This window comes from Mirounga angustirostris, unplaced genomic scaffold (genome assembly GCF_029215605.1).
Source record: "Mirounga angustirostris isolate CCGP_5_RB_7025 unplaced genomic scaffold, mMirAng1.0.hap1 SCAF_12, whole genome shotgun sequence".
Taxonomy (NCBI): Eukaryota; Metazoa; Chordata; class Mammalia; order Carnivora; family Phocidae; genus Mirounga; species Mirounga angustirostris.
In genome coordinates this window covers 28,078,110-28,099,336 of record NW_026991720.1, presented here as the reverse complement: position 1 = coordinate 28,099,336, position 21,227 = coordinate 28,078,110, and the positions used below count along the sequence as shown (strand labels likewise).

The 21,227-nt window shown below is 36.7% G+C and overlaps 1 protein-coding gene and 1 non-coding gene across 12 annotated transcripts in view; one reads left to right on the top strand and one right to left on the bottom strand.

Moving 5' to 3' along the window:
- Window positions 1-21,227, bottom strand: part of CADPS2 (calcium dependent secretion activator 2) — a 517,989-nt gene that overhangs the window by 244,780 nt on the left and 251,982 nt on the right. For all 11 annotated transcript variants that reach the window (XM_064575007.1, XM_064574999.1, XM_064575000.1 and 8 more), the window contains one exon: window positions 3,077-3,188. In XM_064575007.1, the coding sequence (XP_064431077.1) occupies window positions 3,077-3,188 (112 nt within the window). The remainder of the gene's footprint in view (window positions 1-3,076; window positions 3,189-21,227) is intronic.
- On the top strand, window positions 4,975-5,079 carry LOC123836162 (U6 spliceosomal RNA). The gene has a single exon (XR_006788866.1). It is a non-coding gene; the product is annotated as a U6 spliceosomal RNA (small nuclear RNA).

The following is a 21,227-nucleotide window of genomic DNA, read 5'->3' as shown; positions in this document are numbered from 1 at the left end:
ATGTAAGCCCTTTTCCTTCAAATTAAAAAACAAAAAACAAAAAACAACCTATTCCTGCTTCTCAGTATAAAAGTAGATAAATACACAGCAAACATTACTAGTAGCTCCGTGACCCAGAGAGGATCACCAGCGTCTTCTGCACACCAGTGTATACATCCACGGGCTCAGACTATAACCCATCTAAAGATTCAAAGTTCAAAGCAGGAATGAGTCAGGTATGTTTGAGGAACGGAAAGAAAGCCGAGTACGAAGGAAGGATGATAGTAAGCAAGGTGGCTGTAACAGGAGATGAAATTAGAGGAAGAGGTCAGTTCATTTATAGCAGGGTACTTCAATGTTGGTGTGTGTGGAACTTGCCAGGAGGCCTCGTTAAACAGACCACAGCACACCACCTTCAGAGTTTCTGGTCCAGCCAGGCCTGAGAATCTGCATTTCTAACGATTTTCCAGATGCTGCTGATGTTGCTGATCCAGGGTCCCACCCTGAGAACCATTCTTGGGCATGCTACACTATGATGAGGAGTCTGATTTTTATTCCAAATAAAAGAGAAGACACGGGAAGATTTTAAGGGCGGAATGATGTGATTTGTTTTGAATTTTAAATAGATCATACTGGCTGAAGTGTGAAAGCTAGATCAGAGGGGACAAGATGATAAATGGCAAAGTAGTAAAGCAAACTATCACCAGCAAGGAAGGATGGTGTCCTGAATTAGGGCAGAGGAGATACTAAGATGTGGATATATTCGGAATAAATTTAGGGAAAGCTGACAGAACTTGCAAATAGATAGCAGTATTATGTATCAAGGTCACTGGCTTGAAAACTGCCTCTCTGAAAGACTTTATGGGGGTGCTAATCATTAAGTTCTATTTTAGAAATATTTAGTTTGAGATAACCATTAAATGCAACTAGAAATACCAAGTATGCAGGCTGGATATGCAATTCGAAGCTCCAAGAAAGAAAAATAAAAAACTGGAAGTCGGGCGCCTGGGTGGCTCAGTTGGTTAAGCGACTGCCTTCGGCTCAGGTCATGATCCTGGAGTCCCGGGATCGAGTCCCGCATCGGGCTCCCTGCTCTGCAGGGAGTCTGCTTCTCCCTCCGACCCTCCCCCCTCTCATGTGCTCTCTCTCATTCTCTCTCTCTCAAATAAATAAATAAAATTAAAAAAAAAAAAACAACTGGAAGTCATTAACACATAAATCATCATTACAATCACGGAACCTACTCAGATCATCAGTATAGTTCAACGGATCTCTAAGTAGGATGATGTTGCACAGCTCCATTCAGCAATGTCTGGAGACATTTTTATCATCTTGATTTAGACTGGGTGAACTACTGGCATCTGACAGAGGCTACGGATGCTGCTAACTAAAGCGTTCAGAAAAGCTCCTAACAACAAAGCATTTTCCTACTCAAAATATCAATAGTGCTGGGGTTCAGAAACTCTTGTACAGAAAGAAAAGTGGTCTTATATGAAGGGAGCAAAGGAGTATGAGGCCTTTCTCAGACCTACAATTGACAGGAAGACATACCACTTACATACCCAATTTAAAACCTGCTTAGGGGCGCCTGGGTGGCTCAGTCGTTAAGCGTCTGCCTCCTGCTCGGGTCACGATCCCAGCGTCCTGGGATGGAGCCCTGCATCGGGCTCCCTGCTCGGCGGGAAGCCTGCTTCTCCCTCTCCCACTCCCCCTGCTTGTGTTCCCTCTCTGTCTCTCTCTCTGTCAAATAAATAAATATTAAAAAAAATAAAACCTGCTCAGATATATATATGGCCAGTGGAGAAATGAATTAAAAATATCTAAAGAATTACATTATAGCTTTAGACTTAAAATGGCTGCTTTTAGACAGTACAAAATAGTTATAAAGCAAATAGGGTAATTAACGTAATAATAGTTTAAATGACAAGTACTGATTCATCAATCCGTAAAACCAAATGTAATCTCCAGGGCTCTTCAGTGAGATTATGCTACCTCCACACTTTTGTTGAATGAATCAGTGCACAAATACGTAAGCACATGAATGAATGGTATGGCTTAGCTCGTAAGTCTTAACGAATACATTTAATAAGGAAACAGAGGACGAAATTGGGAATGTGACTGCTGACTCTCAATTTCTGGAGTGTGGGTACAGATTCACAAAATCCCTAGAAATGGAAAAACTCTAAAGGGGACAGAAGAGAAGGATTTGAAATGAATAGAAATCACAACTTCGGAGAAAAAAAATTCCAATATACCCAGTGATCCCAGTATCCTTCAAAATCTAGCACCACACAAGCGGTCAATCATCACCAGAAATTTTCAAGGAAGATTTTGAAAGGCTTTAATCTCTGGAAAATACCTATCAATTCAGTCTTCAGGTCTGGGTAAGAGAGATCCATGTTACAGAAGATAACTTTATAGCCTACTCACTGAAGCCCATCTACTTTATAAATCAGACTGCAGATAATCTTTCAGACAGAGAGGTGTTAAGATCACAAATCTACCTGAATCTTAATGCTTTTAACTGCCAAAAGAGGATGAGTATAGTGGAGAGACACTAGCATTAGAGGATAAATATATTCCAGGTATGAGGTGAGTACAGGATAAAAAATTCAATGTTAAAAGATGTGTGAAAAAGAGCTTCTCACAGGGAAAGCAGGAGAGGTAAGAGAGAAGTAGCCTTAGATATTCTAATCAGTCTAATCATAATGGACCTAAACAGATGACTTCAAATATCAAGATGCTTTTAACTCATGGACAGAAATGTTTAAACGAGAATTACTTCTCACCAAGAAGGACAAGTTTGCCTGTACCATTCAGATCCACTGAGCAGTACATGTGTAAGAAAAACGGGTCCCTATTATCTTATATATGCAACCTTTACATACCCAAAGCCCATCACACTACTTTCTAAGTCATTGACAATTATGTTTAAAAAACTGGAGCTGTAATCTGGGACTGTGGAAAATTACAAATAAATTATTTTACGTAGTTTATGAACAGAAAGTTCACACGCTACATACTGGTCTACTTTAACTGTGAATCGAAAGAAGTAAAAATGTGTGACCTTGAACATACAGGGCTGAGTACAACTCACCCTTCCCAGTTCTTTATCTTCAAGGGCCAGGACCCCAGTGCTTTCCGTGAAGAGTTTTACTTTGACCACAGGCCGAGGATGGGTGGTGGTGAAATCACCTTGAGTTCCCCATCTGCAATAAAGTCACAAAGATTTTCTTTAAAATGCAGCATTAATTTTTTTCCAGACAGATGTTATCTCCTTAGAAGGCCCATTAAGCCAATACAGAATCTTTTGTGGCTCAATGAGATTTTTATCTTTGCTTTTGTTTCTGACAGATGGCACAATCAAGAAGAAAAATAATAAGTTTTACAGCTTATAATAATTCCAAAGCTGTTCCAAAAATTAGCACATTAGAGTATAAAAGACAGTGTGCAATGAGAATTTAGGTTAAGGTAAAGCATTATATATGTAGTCACTGAAATCTATTATCTATTCAAATACAAATTATAACCCCATTCTTATGGATGCCTAAAGAGAAATCGCTAAAAGTTTCTTTATATAAAAGACAGTTTCACGGAAAACTTTTTTTGCATGCTGAAGACTTTACCCTATCACTTCTTGGAAAGTCTTTACCAGATATTTTATATTTTAAAAAGCGGAGGTAATTATCTCAAGTCTATTACTTTATATGATTTTTAAAAGCTCCTATCAAAAGGAAAGAAATAAGCACTGTAAAAATATGAACGTTTTGCAGTTTATTTCCCAACACACTCTCCTAGGAATGGAGTAAGTCTGTCGACATCTGGCTTTTCAAATCATCATAACAAAATAACATTTTTCTTGGCTTATCTTTTAATTAGTGGCATCTCAGCTTTACCACACACCAATTCATCCTAGCGTATTTACAAACTCAACTGGCACACACCTGGTATTAAAAAATCTTATCAGTATTTCTCATAACTCTGAGATCACAGACACGAGATGCAGCAAAGCAGGAAGAAAATGCCATTGAGAAAAACACACAAAAGTGAGATTAAACAAAATAAGGATCCCCGCTACAAGTAAATCGCCATATAAAAATACAGGTTTTCTTATATTGTTTTAAAAAAACAAATTTACCCTTTTAAAGGCATTATCTGAACTTTGTTTTATAAACCATATTCAGAAAGCTTGGGAAATACAAAAAAATGGAGGAAAGTCTAATAAAAATTGAATAACTGTGACGTCTTCCTCTGCAACCACAGCAATGATAACACCGTAATATGTGTACAGTAAAGCAGAGACCACTTCAGTGACCGCGGAAACTCGTATCCAGACGCCATTTGTTCTCCGAAATTAAAGTCATATGCCAGAGGGAAAGGACAGATTCAATTAGGATGGAAAAGCAGCTTAATTTTTATTTTAGACTTCTAGAAAGGGGTTAGCAAAGAATTTTTGCCATTTCATAGAATTAAGATGGCCTGAGATAAAGTAGAGCTCAACTAAGACTAAAAATGAAAAGGGATTCAGAACCAAAATAAGGGAGAAACATTCTCAATTTTGTGTGTGGGATCTTCAGCCTTGAGTGGTCAAGGCCATCCAGATGACAATTCTGGAGTAGATTCCCAGGACATACTCGTCTTTATTTGGTGTCATGTGATTAAATGTGGAAAACTAATCCTTCGAGACATTTTCTTTACAATTGAAATCAAAGATTTGTAGTAGCCATGTAGACACAGCCTAACAGGTTTATATAGAATTTGTTCATCTTTTAAATTAATTCTCCTCATAAAAATTTGTTATTTTTTTCCTCTAATGTCAAAATCCCCCAAAAGTACTTATCCTGTTCTATACGATTGTTTGTAATTCCCCATCTATAGCAATATGCCGTTCTCCAAAGAGAAATAGACTGACAACCATGTTAACCATCACTGGGGGACTTGATGAGTTTCATCTTTTAACCCCATCTCCCTGCCACTTTACGTGAAGGGAAATGCGTGCTCGCTTTGGCAGCACATATATTAAAATTGGAACAATACAGACAAGATTAGCATGGCCCTGCACAAGGATGATACGTGAAGGGAAAGGCGCTGCCAATTCTGTTAGAATAAGACAAATAAACAACAATGCATATGTAAAGAATTGTGCTCACTCATGATCCTGGGAACTCCCAGAAAACTGCCTTTTACCTCAGATCCTTCATAAACACACATCTTCAACAACTATTCTTCGAGGGCTCAGGACAGGCCACTCCCGTATATGCCATTTTGGCACATTATCTTGAATTAAAGTTACTTAAGTGCAACAAGGATACTCTGACTCCTCCATTGTGCCCCTGAAAGCAGGAAATACGTCTCCCACATGAAAGATACCTTCTCCAGTCACCCGTAGTAGAAAATATCCTTATTACCAGAAACAGGGAATTTAGGGCCAAGGAGACTGTATAAACAAACCTCATTACTTCCTTACTAACTTACCATCCCCAGAGCTCAAATTTCTCTGTCAATTCTTCAAAAATTTATTGTTTGTCTAAGAAATATAAAAGCTGCCCTCTTGGTCACTTCTTTGAGTCTCATATTTCATTTACATACAAATTAAATTTGTTTTTCTCCTGTTAATCTGCCTTATGTCAATTATTAGACCAGCCAAAGAAACTAGAAGAAAGGAAAGGTTTTCCACCCTTACATCTCTAAATCTTTATTCACTAGACATCTCTCATCTACTCACTAAAAACATTTTATTATGTAAATCGTATATTAAGTGTCCAAAAATGAGATACAGTTTAAAGAATAAAAATCAGCATTCCCACCACTCAGATTAAGAGGGAGAATATACCAGTATATCAGAAGAGTCCTCTTTGTGCCCTACCCTGGTCACATCTTCCTCTCATCCCAAGCCCACACTACCACCAGAGTAGCTAGGATTCTGGGTTCTATATTAATAATTGTCTTAAATTTCTTTTTTTTTAAAGATTTTATTTATTTTTTCATGAGAGACAGAGAGAGAGAGAGAGGCAGAGGGAGAAGCAGGCTCCCAAGGAGCAGGGAGCCCGATGCGGGACTCGATCCCAGGACGCTGGGATCATGACCTGAACCGAAGGCAGACGCTTAACCATCTGAGTCACCCAGGCACCCTTAAATTTCTTTTTAAAGGGAATATTTTTAGCATTTTACCTCTAGAGGTGATCACTGCTCCAGGTATCTTATAGTTGGTCTTTCATGGGTAAAGGAAATTCTCTTCCTAGTTCATTAGATACCCACAAATAAATCAGAGTATGTGTTTTATACTCATATATCAGATATGTGATATATATTATGGTATATCAGTTATGTCCTGGATTTTCTATCACAGATGCAGGTACATTTTATGGATGGTCATAGATATATCATAGATATCATATATATCAGATATAGATCATAGATCCTACCTATCTGTAATCCAGAAATGAATGCTCTATTAAAATTTTTCCTGTACCTACTGAGATGATTAGTAATTGTGGTGGTTCAACATTTTCTTGCTTTTCAAAGATAAACCTATTTCCTTAAAAAAAAAAACAAACAGATTTAGAATGCTGTAGTTTGGCATTTTGTATCAATATTCATGATTGAGACTAGCCTGCAGATTTCCTTTTCTTTTTCTTGTATATATCCTTGCATTGTCCTGTTTTTGTTATGCTAGACTTTTTGATGAGTTGAACAGTGCCACATTTTTATTATCTGGAAGATTCTGTAAAAAAAAAAAAAAATGAGAATTATCTGTTCTTGGAGTTTACCCATTAAGCTGTTTGGGTCCAATGTTTCTTTGTGGGAAGATATTTGCTACTGATTCTATTTCTTCACTGGTTATAGTTATAAAACTACTCCAATTTTCTATTTGAACCGATTTTGATATATTACTAGAAAAAGTTATTTCATCTAAGTTTTTCAAAAGATTTTGCACAAAGTTGTAAAATATCTCCTCTTTTGCATCTATAGTTACATATTTTCATTCCTAATATTTTTTCCATTTTTAACTTTGACATAGGTTTGTCTTATTATTCTTTTCAAAGTACTATTGCTTGACTTTGATGATCTCCTCTGTTACATGCTTGTTTTCTATTTCATTAAACTCTGCTTTTTTATTTCACCATAATTTATCCGCGTTAATTCTGCTGTTGTTTTACATTTTTAACTTGAAAGCATGGCTCATTAATTTTAAGCCTTTCTTTTGTTCTAAGCATTCAAGCTTAGCATTGTAAGCATTTCAGGTTATAAATTTCCCTTAACCACTTTAAGTACAGTGTCCCACAAATTATTATTTTTGTTATTATTTAGCTGTTTACAGGCGTGTTTCTAGAGTTTATAAATGAAGTTTTACTTTTTCCAAGTAAGTCCTATGCTTATTACATTGGGTTAAATAATAGAACTTGCAAGATACTCATCTCCTGAAATAACTGAAACTAGTTTTTATATATTCCAAAATATGTAGGCCTATATGCATGTGTGTGTGTATGTGTTTATGTGGGTCTTTAACTCTTCCATGAGTATGTGGAAATAAAAAGTGTTCTCCATTGTGGGTACCATGTTGTACATGTGGCCATTAGGTCAAGCTTGTTAACTGTGCTATTTAAATCTCTTTTATCATTACTGATCTTTTGATATCCTTTATATAGCAAGGTAAAAGTATTATCTGCCATCAAGATAAGAGATTTTGACAACTTCCTTTCATATTTTTGTCAACTTTTGGTATTCTACTTGGAGATATAAAAATATTTAATAGTAACCATGGCCTTTGAATATGCACTATCTATCTTTTATCATCTGAAGGCCATGATTATTTTTCTACCATTAGACTTGTGTAAAATTAGAGAATACTATGCTAGGAATGGTAATATGGTACAAAACATGCTTAGAGAAGTCACACAAGGAACCTAATCAACATATTCCAAGTAAAGCCAGTAATTTATTAGAAAATAAAGAGCTAGATGAAGTTAATAGGAAGACATTAGTAATTTAGAATTTGGAAAGCAATCCAGGATATCCGTTCCGAAAACTTATGCCAATAAAGGAAGGCTCCAGGACTATCACAGGGCCCAGGAGGCAATCCACAAGAATTTGTCTACTTAACAAGGTCTGGGACTTCCTGAGTCAAGGGCAAGGAATACTAATGGCCAGCACCTGTGAAAGGAGAGATAATTAAATAAAAAACATGCTTTCAGGCAGGGAGAAGCAAAGGCACAAGGATACCGGCAAATCCTAACTGTAAAAGCCAAAGGACTAAGCTTTTATGATATTTGACAAAAATGTGCAATTTTAAAGGGGTGCATAAATATAAATATAGTGGTACTTAATAGTCCTTATAAACCCTGACATTCCGGAATACAAAATGCACGCCCTTGATAATTTCTCTTATAAAAACTAAAAGAAAGATATATACAGTTAGAAAATACTTATGAATTCTACAATAAGTGAATTAAAAACAAAAGTCCTCCCTCCCACCCTACCCCCCAAAAAGGCAAGGAAGGAGGAAAGAAGTAATAGGTGAATATTTTCAATATTCACCAAGATATTTCCTTGTTTTCTACCTAATTGGCATGTTTAAACACTTTCAGGAATTAATACCAGTTATTATCTTCCCACTATTTTCTCTGTATTATGTGATAAAAGAATACATTACCCTTGCTGTCAATTTGCTTTGACTCAAAATACATTGCCTTTTTCTACTTCTATGAATGTATTATTTATGAGGATTCAGACTTCCAATGTAAATCTTCAAAAGATAAAATATCTACAAAGCACCTTTATGAGGACAGCAGGACTTCCTGGCTATGAAAACAGAGTAGTTCACATACCGACTGAAATAACTGACATTAATTATGTATTTGCTATTAAATTAAGTATACTGGAAATTTGTACCATGAGCCAAAATATATGTACATGTCTATTCATCCATTAAGGCTATTTCTAAGAATTTGCCCTAACGAAATAATCATAAATACTGGAAAGACTATAAGCAGGAACATATTCACTATAGCATTTTGCATAAAAGAAAAAGCAAGCAACTGAAATATCTAATATGAAGGGAAGATCATGTAAATTATGTGGCATACAATGGAATATTTTGCTGCTACTTAAAATGATGGCTATGAAGGTGATATAAGGCTAGGTGTGATGTAAAGTGGTGGTGGGGGAAGGACACAAAACAATCTGGGCCTCTTCTTTCAAAAAACTTACTGAGTACTTCAAATTTGCCAGACAACACTCTAGTGTCAGCAACCAAAGTCTCTATTCTCTTGGAACTTATATTCTAATAGATGATAGACATCAAATAATTTGAATATATACTGTAACATATATCCCTCTGAACCTTGCCTTGCGTTCCTGACATGCTTCTAAGAGTATCTATAGAACTAGATTCAAACCGTGACCTAAAAGGATTCTCAAAAATTACTAGCGCATTTGTTTCAAAGTATGTTGAAAATCATTAACAGTGCAACAGTTATCAAAAATCATCCAAATCCCTTGATTCAAAATTGTTATTGTGACCCTATAACACATACATGATGACAGAAGCTAAAACTTACAAATAGGCTCAAACTACATTCCTTATCTCTCCATCCTTTTATCCAACTATGTGACAGACATATAGGGAAAGGGCAGGCATTAAAAAAATAGTAATAAAAAATCAAGACAACAGATCCTGTCCTGGATGAGCTCAGACTGGTAGGGAAGACAGACATATAAACTCATAAATATAATGAAGCCAATCATACAGAATTGAACAGGGTTCTAAACTGCACTTTTAAAAATTACTTCTAAGACTGAGCATTTTCTCTGTATTAGTCATCTGAATTTCTTTTATGACTTGGCTCTTTTATTAAATAGCTGCCCATTTATATATTACATTACGCTTTCTCTCTAGTAGGCTTTCTTTTGATTTGAAAAAACCTCTAAAGATAAAGACATGTGCTGTTTCTGATACCATATATGGCAAATATTGTCACAGCTGGTTATTTTCTATTTAACTCTTTTCATGGCTTTTTTAAATGTATAGTTTAAAAATATTAGATAGCCATGTTCTAGCACTTTTATTTATAGTTCCTGATTTTGACATCCTGCTTAAAGAGTCTTTACTTAACCACAGATTATATAAATATTAACTTTATTTCTTCAACATGTTTCTACTGTTTAAACCTTCAAGTTGTCTAAAATTTAATAGTGATGTTAAATGGCATTTTACCTTAATTTTTCATCTACCCTGATCTCATTTAGTTTAGAAGTCAAATATATTTATGGTATTATTATAAAAACTGGGGTTTGATGTTGAACTTTGTCCTAAAGATCGATCTCCTGAGCTGTGCTATACTGTTTGAATTCTTGTGGCTTTATGAGATATTAGGATACCAGTTAGAACAAGAAGCAAACAGACACTTCCAACTTACTATATTTCTATTCAATAAAAAGGGAGTGCTCTCCATTTATTAAAATCTATCCTAATATTTTTTTATAAAGTCTTAAACTTTTTTCTACTATGTAGTTCCTACACATTCTGTGTTAAAGTCATTTCATAGTATTTTGTATTTTGGAATTCTAAAGAATCTGTGTCCTTTATATTGTCTGAAAATTGCTGGTATACAAAAAAGTTATAAACTCTTTTTACAAATAACAGTTTTGCCTTATTTTCAGTCTAGTGATTTTTTTTTTTAAGATTTTATTTATTTATTTGACAGAAAGAGACAGAGCAAGAGAGGGAATACAAGCAGGGGGAGTGGGAGAGGGAGAAGCAGGCCTCCCGCTGAGCAAGGAGCCTGAAGTGGGGCTCGATCCTGGGACCCTGGGATCATGACTGGAGCTGAAGGCAGATGCCCAACCACTGAGCCACCCAGGTGCCCCTATTGATTGCTTTTAAATGATGTTTTCCTTACCAAATTACCATTAATTCTATTACAAAAACTGAGTTATTAAAATAATTAACAATAATCTGTAATTCCAAATACATCATTTATTTTATAAGAGAAAACATGAAATAAGGATCTAACTAGAGGGACGCCTGAGTGGCCCAGTCAGTTAAGCATCCGACTCGGTTTTGGCTCAGGTCGTGATCTCAGGATGGGAGACCGAGCCCCTTGTCTAGCTCTGTGTTCAGCGGGAAGTCTGCTTGGTATTCTGTCTCTCTCTCTCCCTGTGCACCCCCTGCTTGTGCTCTCTTTCTCTCTCAAATAAATAAATCTTAAAAAAAAAAAAAAAGATCTAACTATAGGGAAAGAAAGAAAATTCTTAAAATAACTGCAGCATGAAAAATATTAACAATCCAACACAGATTATCATTTTCATAGCAGGCATTTTAAGATTAAAATGATGTAACACTTATCTAAGGATATTTGCCTCAATAAAGTTTAGGCTAACTTAAATATTCAAACATCAGATATTTGGTCAAACTCTTCCCAAGGTTTCTGCAATCAATTTCATATAGGTCTGAGGTCTCTTTCTGCTGTCCTACAGGAGATTTGTCCCCCAAACTGATTTAGATTCACGTAATTCATGATAAACCGTCAGGATTGCTTTGAATTACTTTTAATTACTCATATTTGGTGACAAGGTAGATGAACACTCTTCACAAGCTCTGGAAGAGGGACCAAGAAGGAAAAGCAAGGCTTGAGAATGGGATGCAGTGAGCTGATCACAAAGGCCTGATGCTATGTATCCTCAGGAGTGTCGAACAGTATCATGTGCAGCTCTATGCAGGGGAGCTTTAGTAGCCTTTAATTGCATAAGAAAAGCTGTATCCCTTGCCTATATCTGTTGGCATCTTTCTGTCATTGTCCTGCTCACAACAGCCAGGAATGCACTAAAACTATTCTGAAACAGATGTGTGTGTAAGACAGGTACATTCGACTTGTAAAATATACAATGTAAATGCGAGATGTCACTATTATAAATATACAAGGCTATCTCTTAATTGAATAACTTAAGATTGAGAAGTTTAAAAAGAATTACTAAGAGTCTGTTATGTAAGTAAAAATTAAACACAACATTGAAAGTGTTCTAAAAATAACATTAAGCACTGAACAAATTCTTTTAAATTCAGCATTTCTTATTAATATGAACAATTAAGACAGTTTTATGGAAAGCTCTTTTAAAGCAGAAGACACTTTTGGAAGAGCAGCTTTTGATATTTAAAAAGTTCAACATTTCTATGTCATTTCCCTGGGCCCAACTGTATCCGTTTATCAATTACTGATGGACTTAAGCCAAAGAAAAAGGATAGAACAGTGAAGATAACTACACATTTCTACGGAAATGTGGACAGCTGGTGGCATCATTTACCATGGTCAAAACTACAAGAGGTGAAGGGACATATTTGAAAACTCAAGTGTCTGATTCCAGTAAGTTGCTGGAAATTCAGGTCTGCACTTTAGCTACAAGCCTGCAAATAAAGATACAGATTTGAGAGTTATTCACAGAGGTGATAATAGAAACTACAAGAATGAATGTACATATAAAGGGTGTCCATTTAAAAACTCCATGATGGTAGGAATTTGTATCTTACAAATCCAGGCATATATATGTATCTCTATCCATGTGTGTATGTGTGTACCTAAGCACAGTTTTTAAAATTTATTTTTAAATAAATGGGATATTCAAATTGCTCTATAACTTGTGCTTTTACAGAACACTACATATTGATCTTATCAATACATGGACTTTACACAATTTTAAGACAGTAAAGCATTCCCCTCCCCCCCTTGTATGGCTGTGCCAGAATTTGTTCGATCACTCTTCTCCTGATGGACCTTAAGGTTGTTTCCAATCTTAACTACTTCAAAGGCACCTGGGTGGCTAGGTCCGTTAAGTGTCCAACTCTTGATTTCAGTCCAGGTCATGATCTCAGGGTCGTGAGATCAAGCCCTGTGTCTGGCTCTGCACTGGGCATGGAGCCTGCTTGGGATTCTCACCCTCCCTCTTGCTTTCTGCCCTGCCCCCACCCCCAACTCACACACGTGTGTGCTCTCACGTGCTCTCTTTAAAAAAAAAAAGACAACCAAGGACAGAATTCTAAGACAGCCCAAGATTTTAAGCTATTCTTAAATATAAAAGAATATACAAATTTTAAAAGTTGATTCATAAGAAATATATCTATGTAAATAAAATGCAGCACAAAGAACCCTGTTCTACTAAAAGCCCAAATTTTAAAATTATTCATTGTAATATAAAATCCAAGTTTGTTAGGATTTCAAAATTTTATTGTAAAAAAAGTCCTTCACTTTCAATTTTAATAGTCTGTAGGACAGATTTTAAACTTCTTTTAAAAATACATTGAGTATTCTTCTGCATGTGGCTGTCCAATTTTCCCAACACCATTTGTTGAAGAGACTTTTTTCCATTGGACATTCCTTCCTGCTTTGTCAAAGATTTTGACCATAAAGTTGAGGGTCCATTTCTGGGCTGTCTATTCTGTTCCATTGATCTTTGTGTCTGTTTGCAAAAGAATGAAACTGGACCATTTCCTTGCACCACACACAAAAGTAGACTCAAAATGGTTGAAAGACCTAAAGGTGAGACAGGAGTCCAACAAAATCCTAAAGGAGAACACAGGCAGCAACCTCTTTGACCTCAGCCGCAGCAGCTTCTTCCTAGAAACATCACCAAAGGCAAGGGAAGCAAGGGCAAAAATGAACTATTGGGACTTCATCAAGATAAAAAGCTTTTGCAAAGCAAAAGAAACAGTCAACAAAACCAAAAGATAACTGACAGAATGGGAGAAGATATTTGCAAATGACATATCAGATAAAGGGCTAGTATCCAAAATCTATATCAACACCCAAAGAACAAATGATCCAATCAAGAAATGGGCAGAAGACATGAACAGACATTTTTCCAAAGAAGACATCCAAATGGCCAACAGACACATGAAAAAGTGCTCAACATCGCTCAGCATCAGGGAAATCCAAATCAAAACCTCAATGAGATACCACCTCACACCAGTCAGAATGGCTAAAATCAGCAAGTCAGGAAACGACAGATGTTGGCGGGATGTGGAGAAAGGAGAACCTTCCTACACTGTTGGTGGGAATGCAAGCTGGTGCAGCCACTCTGGAAAACAGTATGGAGGTTCCTCAAAAAGTTGAAAATAGAGCTATCATACGACCCAGCAATTGCACTACTGGGTATTTACCCCAAAGATACAAATGTAGTGATCCGAAGGGGTATGTGCACCCCGATGTTTATAGCAGCAATGTCCACAGTAGCCAAACTATGGAAAGAGCCAAGATGTCCATCGACAGATGAATGGATAAAGAAGATGTGGTGTGTACGTACACACACACACACACACACACACACACACACACACACTGGAATATTATGCAGCCATCAAAAGGAATGAAATCTTGCCATTTGCAACGACGTGGATGGAACTGGAGGGTATTATGCTGGGCGAAATAAGTCAATCAGAGAAAGACATGTATCATATGATCTCACTGATATGAGGAATTCTTAATCGCAGGGAACAAACTGAGGGTTGCTGGAGTGGTGTGGGTGGGAGGGATGGGGTGGCTGGGTGATAGACATTGGGGAGGGTATGTGCTATGGTGAGCACTGTGAATTGTGTAAGACTGTTGAATCACAGACTTGTACCTCTGAAACAAATAATACATTATATGTTAAAAAAAAAGAAGAAGAAGATAGTAGGAAGGGAAAAATGAAGGGGGGTGGATTTCGGAGGTGGAGATGAACCATGAGAGACTATGGACTCTGAGAAACAAACTGAAGGTTCTAGAGGGGAGGGGGTAGGGGGATGGGTTAGCCTGGTGATGGGTATTAAAGAGGGCACGTACTGAATGGAGCACTGGGTGTTATACACAAACAATGAATCATGGAACACTACATCAAAACTAATGAAGTATGGTGATTAACATAACATTAAAAACAAAACAAAACAAAAACAAAATTCTGCTTAAATTTCCAGCCTGTCTATTCTGCACTGTGAATTGTGGATCAAGACTGTAACATCAACTCTTACCTTAATATTCAGCCTGCTGGCTTGCCCTACAGATTTCAGACTTGCCAACATCCATAATCACATGAACAAGTTCTTTAAAAAATCTCTCTCTCCATATATATAGAGTTTTTAATTGAATATATTTAGATCTAGGGGAGCTTGGGTGGCTCAGTCAGTTAAGTGTCTGCCTTCGGCTCAGGTCGTGATCCTGGGGTCTTGGTGGGATGGAGCGCTGCATTGAGCTCCCGGCTTGGCAGGGAGTCTGCTTCTCCCTCTGCCCTTCATGCCACTCGTGCTTTCTCTCTCCCACTCTCTCTTTTACAAATAAATAAATAATCTTTTTTTTTAAAGAGAATAAATTTAGATCTACATGTATCTGTCTCTCTGGATAACCCTAATGTAGACTAAATTCACAAAATATATTAAATGAACAACCTTTTTTTTGTTAAGATTTTATTTTTTTAGAGAGAGAGAGAACAACAGGTGGGGGGAGGGGCAGAGGGAGAGAAGTGCAGAGCCTAATTTGGGGCTTGATCCTAGGACCCTGAGATCATAACCTGAGCTGAAATCAAGAGTTGGATGCTTGACCAACTGAGCCACCCATGTGCCCCATGAATTATTTTTTAAATAAATATTTTATCTAAAGAAAATGTCATTCTCAAAGAATGTGTCTTTAAACTTCCACTGTTTGAAATGTAATGGTTGATTTCCATAAGCATTCACAATCTGTAACAAATTTTATTAATTGTAATTTCTAACAGTGACCCTATGTACAAATCCTACTCTGTCTCCCATGTCATAAATAATATGAAATTTCAAAAAAAATACATTATTATTAAAACAAATTTCCTATACATTTAATGAAATAGTTTAAGTTGGGTGATCAACAGTGTTTATAAAAACTGCTTTACTTATTGCTATTACTGTTGTTGACATACCGTAAACATATTTGAAATTTCAATTTGATATCAAATTTGAACCACGTAGAGGTCAGTAATATACCCAAGGCAATATAGCTATGCCAATGAATGAAATCATGGCATGGCTTTCTAGGTCATGAAGATAACATTTACCTGACAAATTACATTGTTATTTAGGTCCAAGTATTCTATTCTATTCTTTCAACAAAACCAAAGGAATTATTCTGTACAGCTATACAACGATAGCCACCCTTAACGACATTAACTACACAAATATAACCTTGTTCTAAATAGTTTCATGTAAAGATGGGGGGGGGAGGTCAGATTAAAAAAAAAATCAGAACCAGTGCCAGAGCCCTTGCCCACAGCAGAGTATAGTGATGGAGAGACAGCTAACTAGGGCAGACCCCAGACACAGATTCTGGGCTCAAAGACCAATTCCACCATGCACAGGGAGCCTGGGCGATCAACTTTACCATAACATCATACTAGTTTCTTCATCAAACTGAGGAGGTGTAAATGAAGGCAATTAAGTTAACACCCATAAGGGCACAGCACCCGTCATACAGAAAGTGCACATGGAATGACTATGGTTATTAGTATCCATAGTAGTACTACTTTAGCTTTACTGCACAAGCAAAATGATACGTACCTGAAAAAAAAGGGAGAGTTTGGAACATTAAAGTTTAATCAACTTCATAAAAAGGCAACACTAAAATCCAGACAATGTAAGAAACTACAAAGAGAGAGGCTTCCACTAACAGCAAAACATGACAAAAAAGAGGACAGAGAGAGAGGAAGAGAGAGGGGGTGCTGAGGCGAGTGGGGGGAGAGAGGGAGAAAAGAAGGGAGGATTAGAAAGAGACCAACCTGGGATAAGGAGAGTAATAACCTGAGTGTTACTCTAAATTTTAAGGATTTTCCACATTACATTAATCTTCCTTTAAAAAATAATTCAGTCTAAAATGCTGACATGATGCAAATTTTAAGAGAACGACTAGAAAATATCCTTTACAATTAAACTAGTAAGTTTTATCACTAGACTTTTGGGATGATCTTTCAAAAATGCTACATTGAAACTTTTGATTAGGATGGAAAGGCAATACAAAGTTATCTATTCAACATGGCAAAAGAAGAAATCCTGGGATGACATTTTGTACTTGAAAGCAAAAAAATATTTGGGGATGGCTTGAGGTGGGTACTGATCACTTTCATAGTAAGAGAAAAAATCCCAGGGGCTTCACCTTCATTCTTTCTTTTTTCTTTTTCTTTTTTTTAAAGATTTATTTATTTGAGAGAGCAAGAATGAGAGAGAGAGTACATGACGGGGGGGAGGGTTAGAGGGAGAAGCAGGCTCCTCGCTGAGCAGGGAGCCCGATGCGGGACTCGATCCAGGGACTCCAGGATCATGACCTGAGCCGAAGGCAGTCGCTTAACCAACTGAGCTACCCAGGTGCCCCACCTTCATTCTTTCTTATTGTGTTTAGACATTTCCGTTTCCCTTCAAAGAGACAGCTCCCATTTTGCTGCTCTGAAGATTGCTAAAGCTTCAAGAATAACAGGATAAAATTTTCCTCTAAAGTCTGTATTTCATTTATGAAGTATTCATGCCATTAAACCTCCATATCCAGAGTAATCATATTATATACCATTTTCTTCTGGGAAACTCTAGCAAGCATGTTAGCACAAAATCAGGTTTCAGAAAAAATAGAAGATATAATCCCTTGCAAGCATTTTCCCTTCTCTCCTTCATAATAGGGTAGTTCAAAGATATTAGCTTGAAGCATCTAATTTTAAAGAGAACCATTTGTCATATCTTGCATTATGATTTTACTTGGTCAAGGCAGTATAATAAAGTGTAACTTTTTATAAGATGGAAACCAAGATATTAAAGCACTTATAGAAATATAAAATAACTGATATAAGCTACATTAATTTAACTTTAAAGCATGAAGTGTGTTATACAATAGTTCTCTAGAAAGAGGTTCAAATAATAAAATGCATTGGTGCAGAAATGAGCACAACTATACTGAATAAACCAATAATTAATCACCTACACATACTTGTCAATGTATGTTCATACTGGGGTTATAACCTCAACCTTTAAGTAATTTGAGAACATCAGCCTGGTTTGTTCCTGTTTTTGTTTTGTTTTGTTTTTGACACAAAAGTAAAATGTGATTGTGTTATATGAACTAAAAAAAACAAAAAACAAAAAAACCTTTCAACTGTGAGAGAATTCATTATCCTTCAAAGATAAAATGCACTACAGAAATTTAAAATACAGAGTTTCAAACTATTATAATTACCACTAATCAGTACAGCATATTGTTACTAGTAAATTGGAAAATCCATCTGTAACTAGTATTTGTTTTACCAGATATATTCCAATGATTAATCTCTAATTTGATAGAACTTCAAGGCGGGTTAATGCTCTTGGGAGGCCAGAGGTATGGTGTGAAAATGCTTTCTTCTCTATTTGCCTAATTTGAAGACCTTGAAATTGCCAAGGTACAATAATGTCAGTGCATCTGTTTTTAATGGCTTACATTTAAAAGCAAATGCTCCTCCAATGTTTCCAGCTTCTCCCAAGGTAAAAGACTCTTGGTCCTTAAAGCAGTAACATGGGGGCGCGTTAGAGAGAATACCAGACTGAACTATCTATCCTGGTTTACTTCATTTCTCCTAGGAATGGTCCTCCTGAGGATCTCCCTGCAGATAAAACTTTGTTTCTCTTTCCTAAATGACAGTTTCTTTGGGCGAAATAAAGACTTTTCAACCTCACAGGAGGAGCTTGGGAGGAAAGAGGTTTCTGAATTACACAAATATCTGAGATTTCCAGAGGGTAGAATTCCTTGAGGTCATTCCTGAGGGGGTTGAGAAGATCTCAGAAAGCAGGAGGTGCTCAAAAAAGGCACAAGGCAGGCAGATGCTACAGTATGCAAAACAAGGAGGCGGCTGAAACCAACCCCTGGAGCACCAGCCCCTGGAGCACCAGCGGAGCGGGACCGGGCAAACAGCCTCAGGAGATATCCAGTCAAGCAACCCTCGCAAACTAAGCAGTCACTGCGGGCACTTGCTGCCCCTGGTTCCTAGGAGATCTCTCCCCGTGTTATTCAGGAAAAGAAATCCCTGGTGGCAGACTTCTGATGGCCAGGGACTAAGTTTTGAGATAACCCTAGAACATAAACGTAACACAGACATGCTTATTTTAAAACTTAAGGATACTCACACTGATATTCTGGAAAATAATTTTGGGACTCATGACGTAAAAGAATAATAAAACCTGTAAGGGTTTTAAAGAACTGGAAACTGCTGCCTTGATCTGGGTTTCTCCAACATTTACATCACTGGCACGTGAAGGAGCCTTTAAATAAGGATGCTTTCTGTATTTCTTGTCCTCACTTGTGAAACCTCTGGGATGGATCTGTAATAAGCACTTTGTATGTGCCCATCATGGAGCTGAATGTGAGGAATATAAAGATGAAGGAACACAGACTCCAGCCCCTAAGGACTTAGGCTTGTAGGGAAAAGGAGAAGCAGGAAATGCAATAAATACTATCATGCTGAGGAAAGCTGAAGAGTGACCTTCACTTTAAGATGGAGGACTCCCTGTATTACTTCTCTACCTTTAGGATCTGTCTTAGCAGCTACAGCTATCTATTTACAGCTGTGTAAGCAGTTCATCCGTCACTGCAGCCACCACTGTGGCTCTGGGTATGACCAGCATATGTTACAATACTCAAGAGACAGATTCTTAACTAACTCTTAACTCTTAACTTAAGCTGATGGTTACCAAAGGAGAGGTGGGTGGGAGGGATGAGTTAAACAGGTGATGGGGATGATGGGGATTAAGGAGTACTCTTGTTATGATCAATACCGGGTGATGTATGGAAGTGTTGAATCACTATATCGTACCTGATAGGACTGCATAGGATTATATTCATTTCCCTCAAAGCAGTTACCCAGTTTGTAATGATATGTTCCTAGGTGCTTAGATATGAATGCCTGTCTCCCCTGCTTAGATGACAAGTGCCATTGGCCATAGCTGTGTCTGATTTTAGTCATCATTTCAACCCCAGGACCTGTGCAGCACTTAGCAGAGCTCAAAATGATTTAATAAATGACACCATATATTTTATTCTACCCAGTCCTCAAAGTTCCCTGTACATTAGCTCTAGATCAGACTGTCAGTGATACACACAAACATATGCAACATTTTTCATATTTATACATGAATAGTTTTTATGGGTAATGCAACCAACTCAACGGAAGGAATGGGGGATACTGTTAAATAAGAGCAATCACCTGAATCTGAAAGCCACTTCTGTATCTTCAAATATGACATCACATTTAACTAATATCATCTGTGGTTTTAGCATATTTATAGTAGTTAATATTCTAAAGCAGGGAATATCATCATATGAGAACTGTCACAGCTGATAAACACATGGATACATTTTAAGTGTGTTTACCTGAGACTACTATTCATTTCTTATCCAACCTGTCTCAGCAAACAGTGAAAAAGTAGAACTTTCTTAAGGCAAAACTTGTTAATGAGTAACAGGTGTGTCTTAATAATTTATTCATTAAGCATCTATTTTTGAGCACTTACATTTTTTGCTAAGCTTTGCAGTGATTGCATAAAACTATTCTGTGTTTTTTTTCAGTTGTTTGGGTACACTTTTTTTATCCTACCATCATTGCACCTGTGTCCAGCCAGCTTAAGTAGAGAATTATTGCAGAATACTCCACAAGAATTAAATGCTACTGCTTAAGTAGTAACCATAATTTTCTCTATGAGGTAGATCTCTGATCTTTTTATCCACCAAAGTCTTCCCTGGCATAAAAAAATGAAATACTGAGGCAAAGACTATTTGTACACATTGCAAAACTAAATACTAACTTCACGTGAGAAAGGTAGTTTACTTCTAATTTCCCTTTTCATACCTCACAAACATTAAGTTAATGAAATATGTCTGATACGTTTATAACGTCAGAAGAATCACCACATTTAACTGTGGCTTTTTATTCCAGTTCAATCAGGGAAGATACATTTGTCATGTTTTTCAATGGAAGCATACAGAACTTGTGACAAAGCCAGACTTGGCATCTTAACATTTCTTTTAAAAAAGGGAATAATTTGTTTTTAGAAGACAAAATATTATCTGGGTCCTTCAACCTCCCAAATCCTGTGTTTACAAAATAGAGTTTAGATGCCTGATTAGATATTTAATTATTTTGGAATTACAACTTCCTTTTTCTTAATTACCTATATGTATATATTTTTAGCTGTCGCTTGTTAATACTTACATATGTGAAATAGGTAAGCAATGTGGGTGGAAAATTTT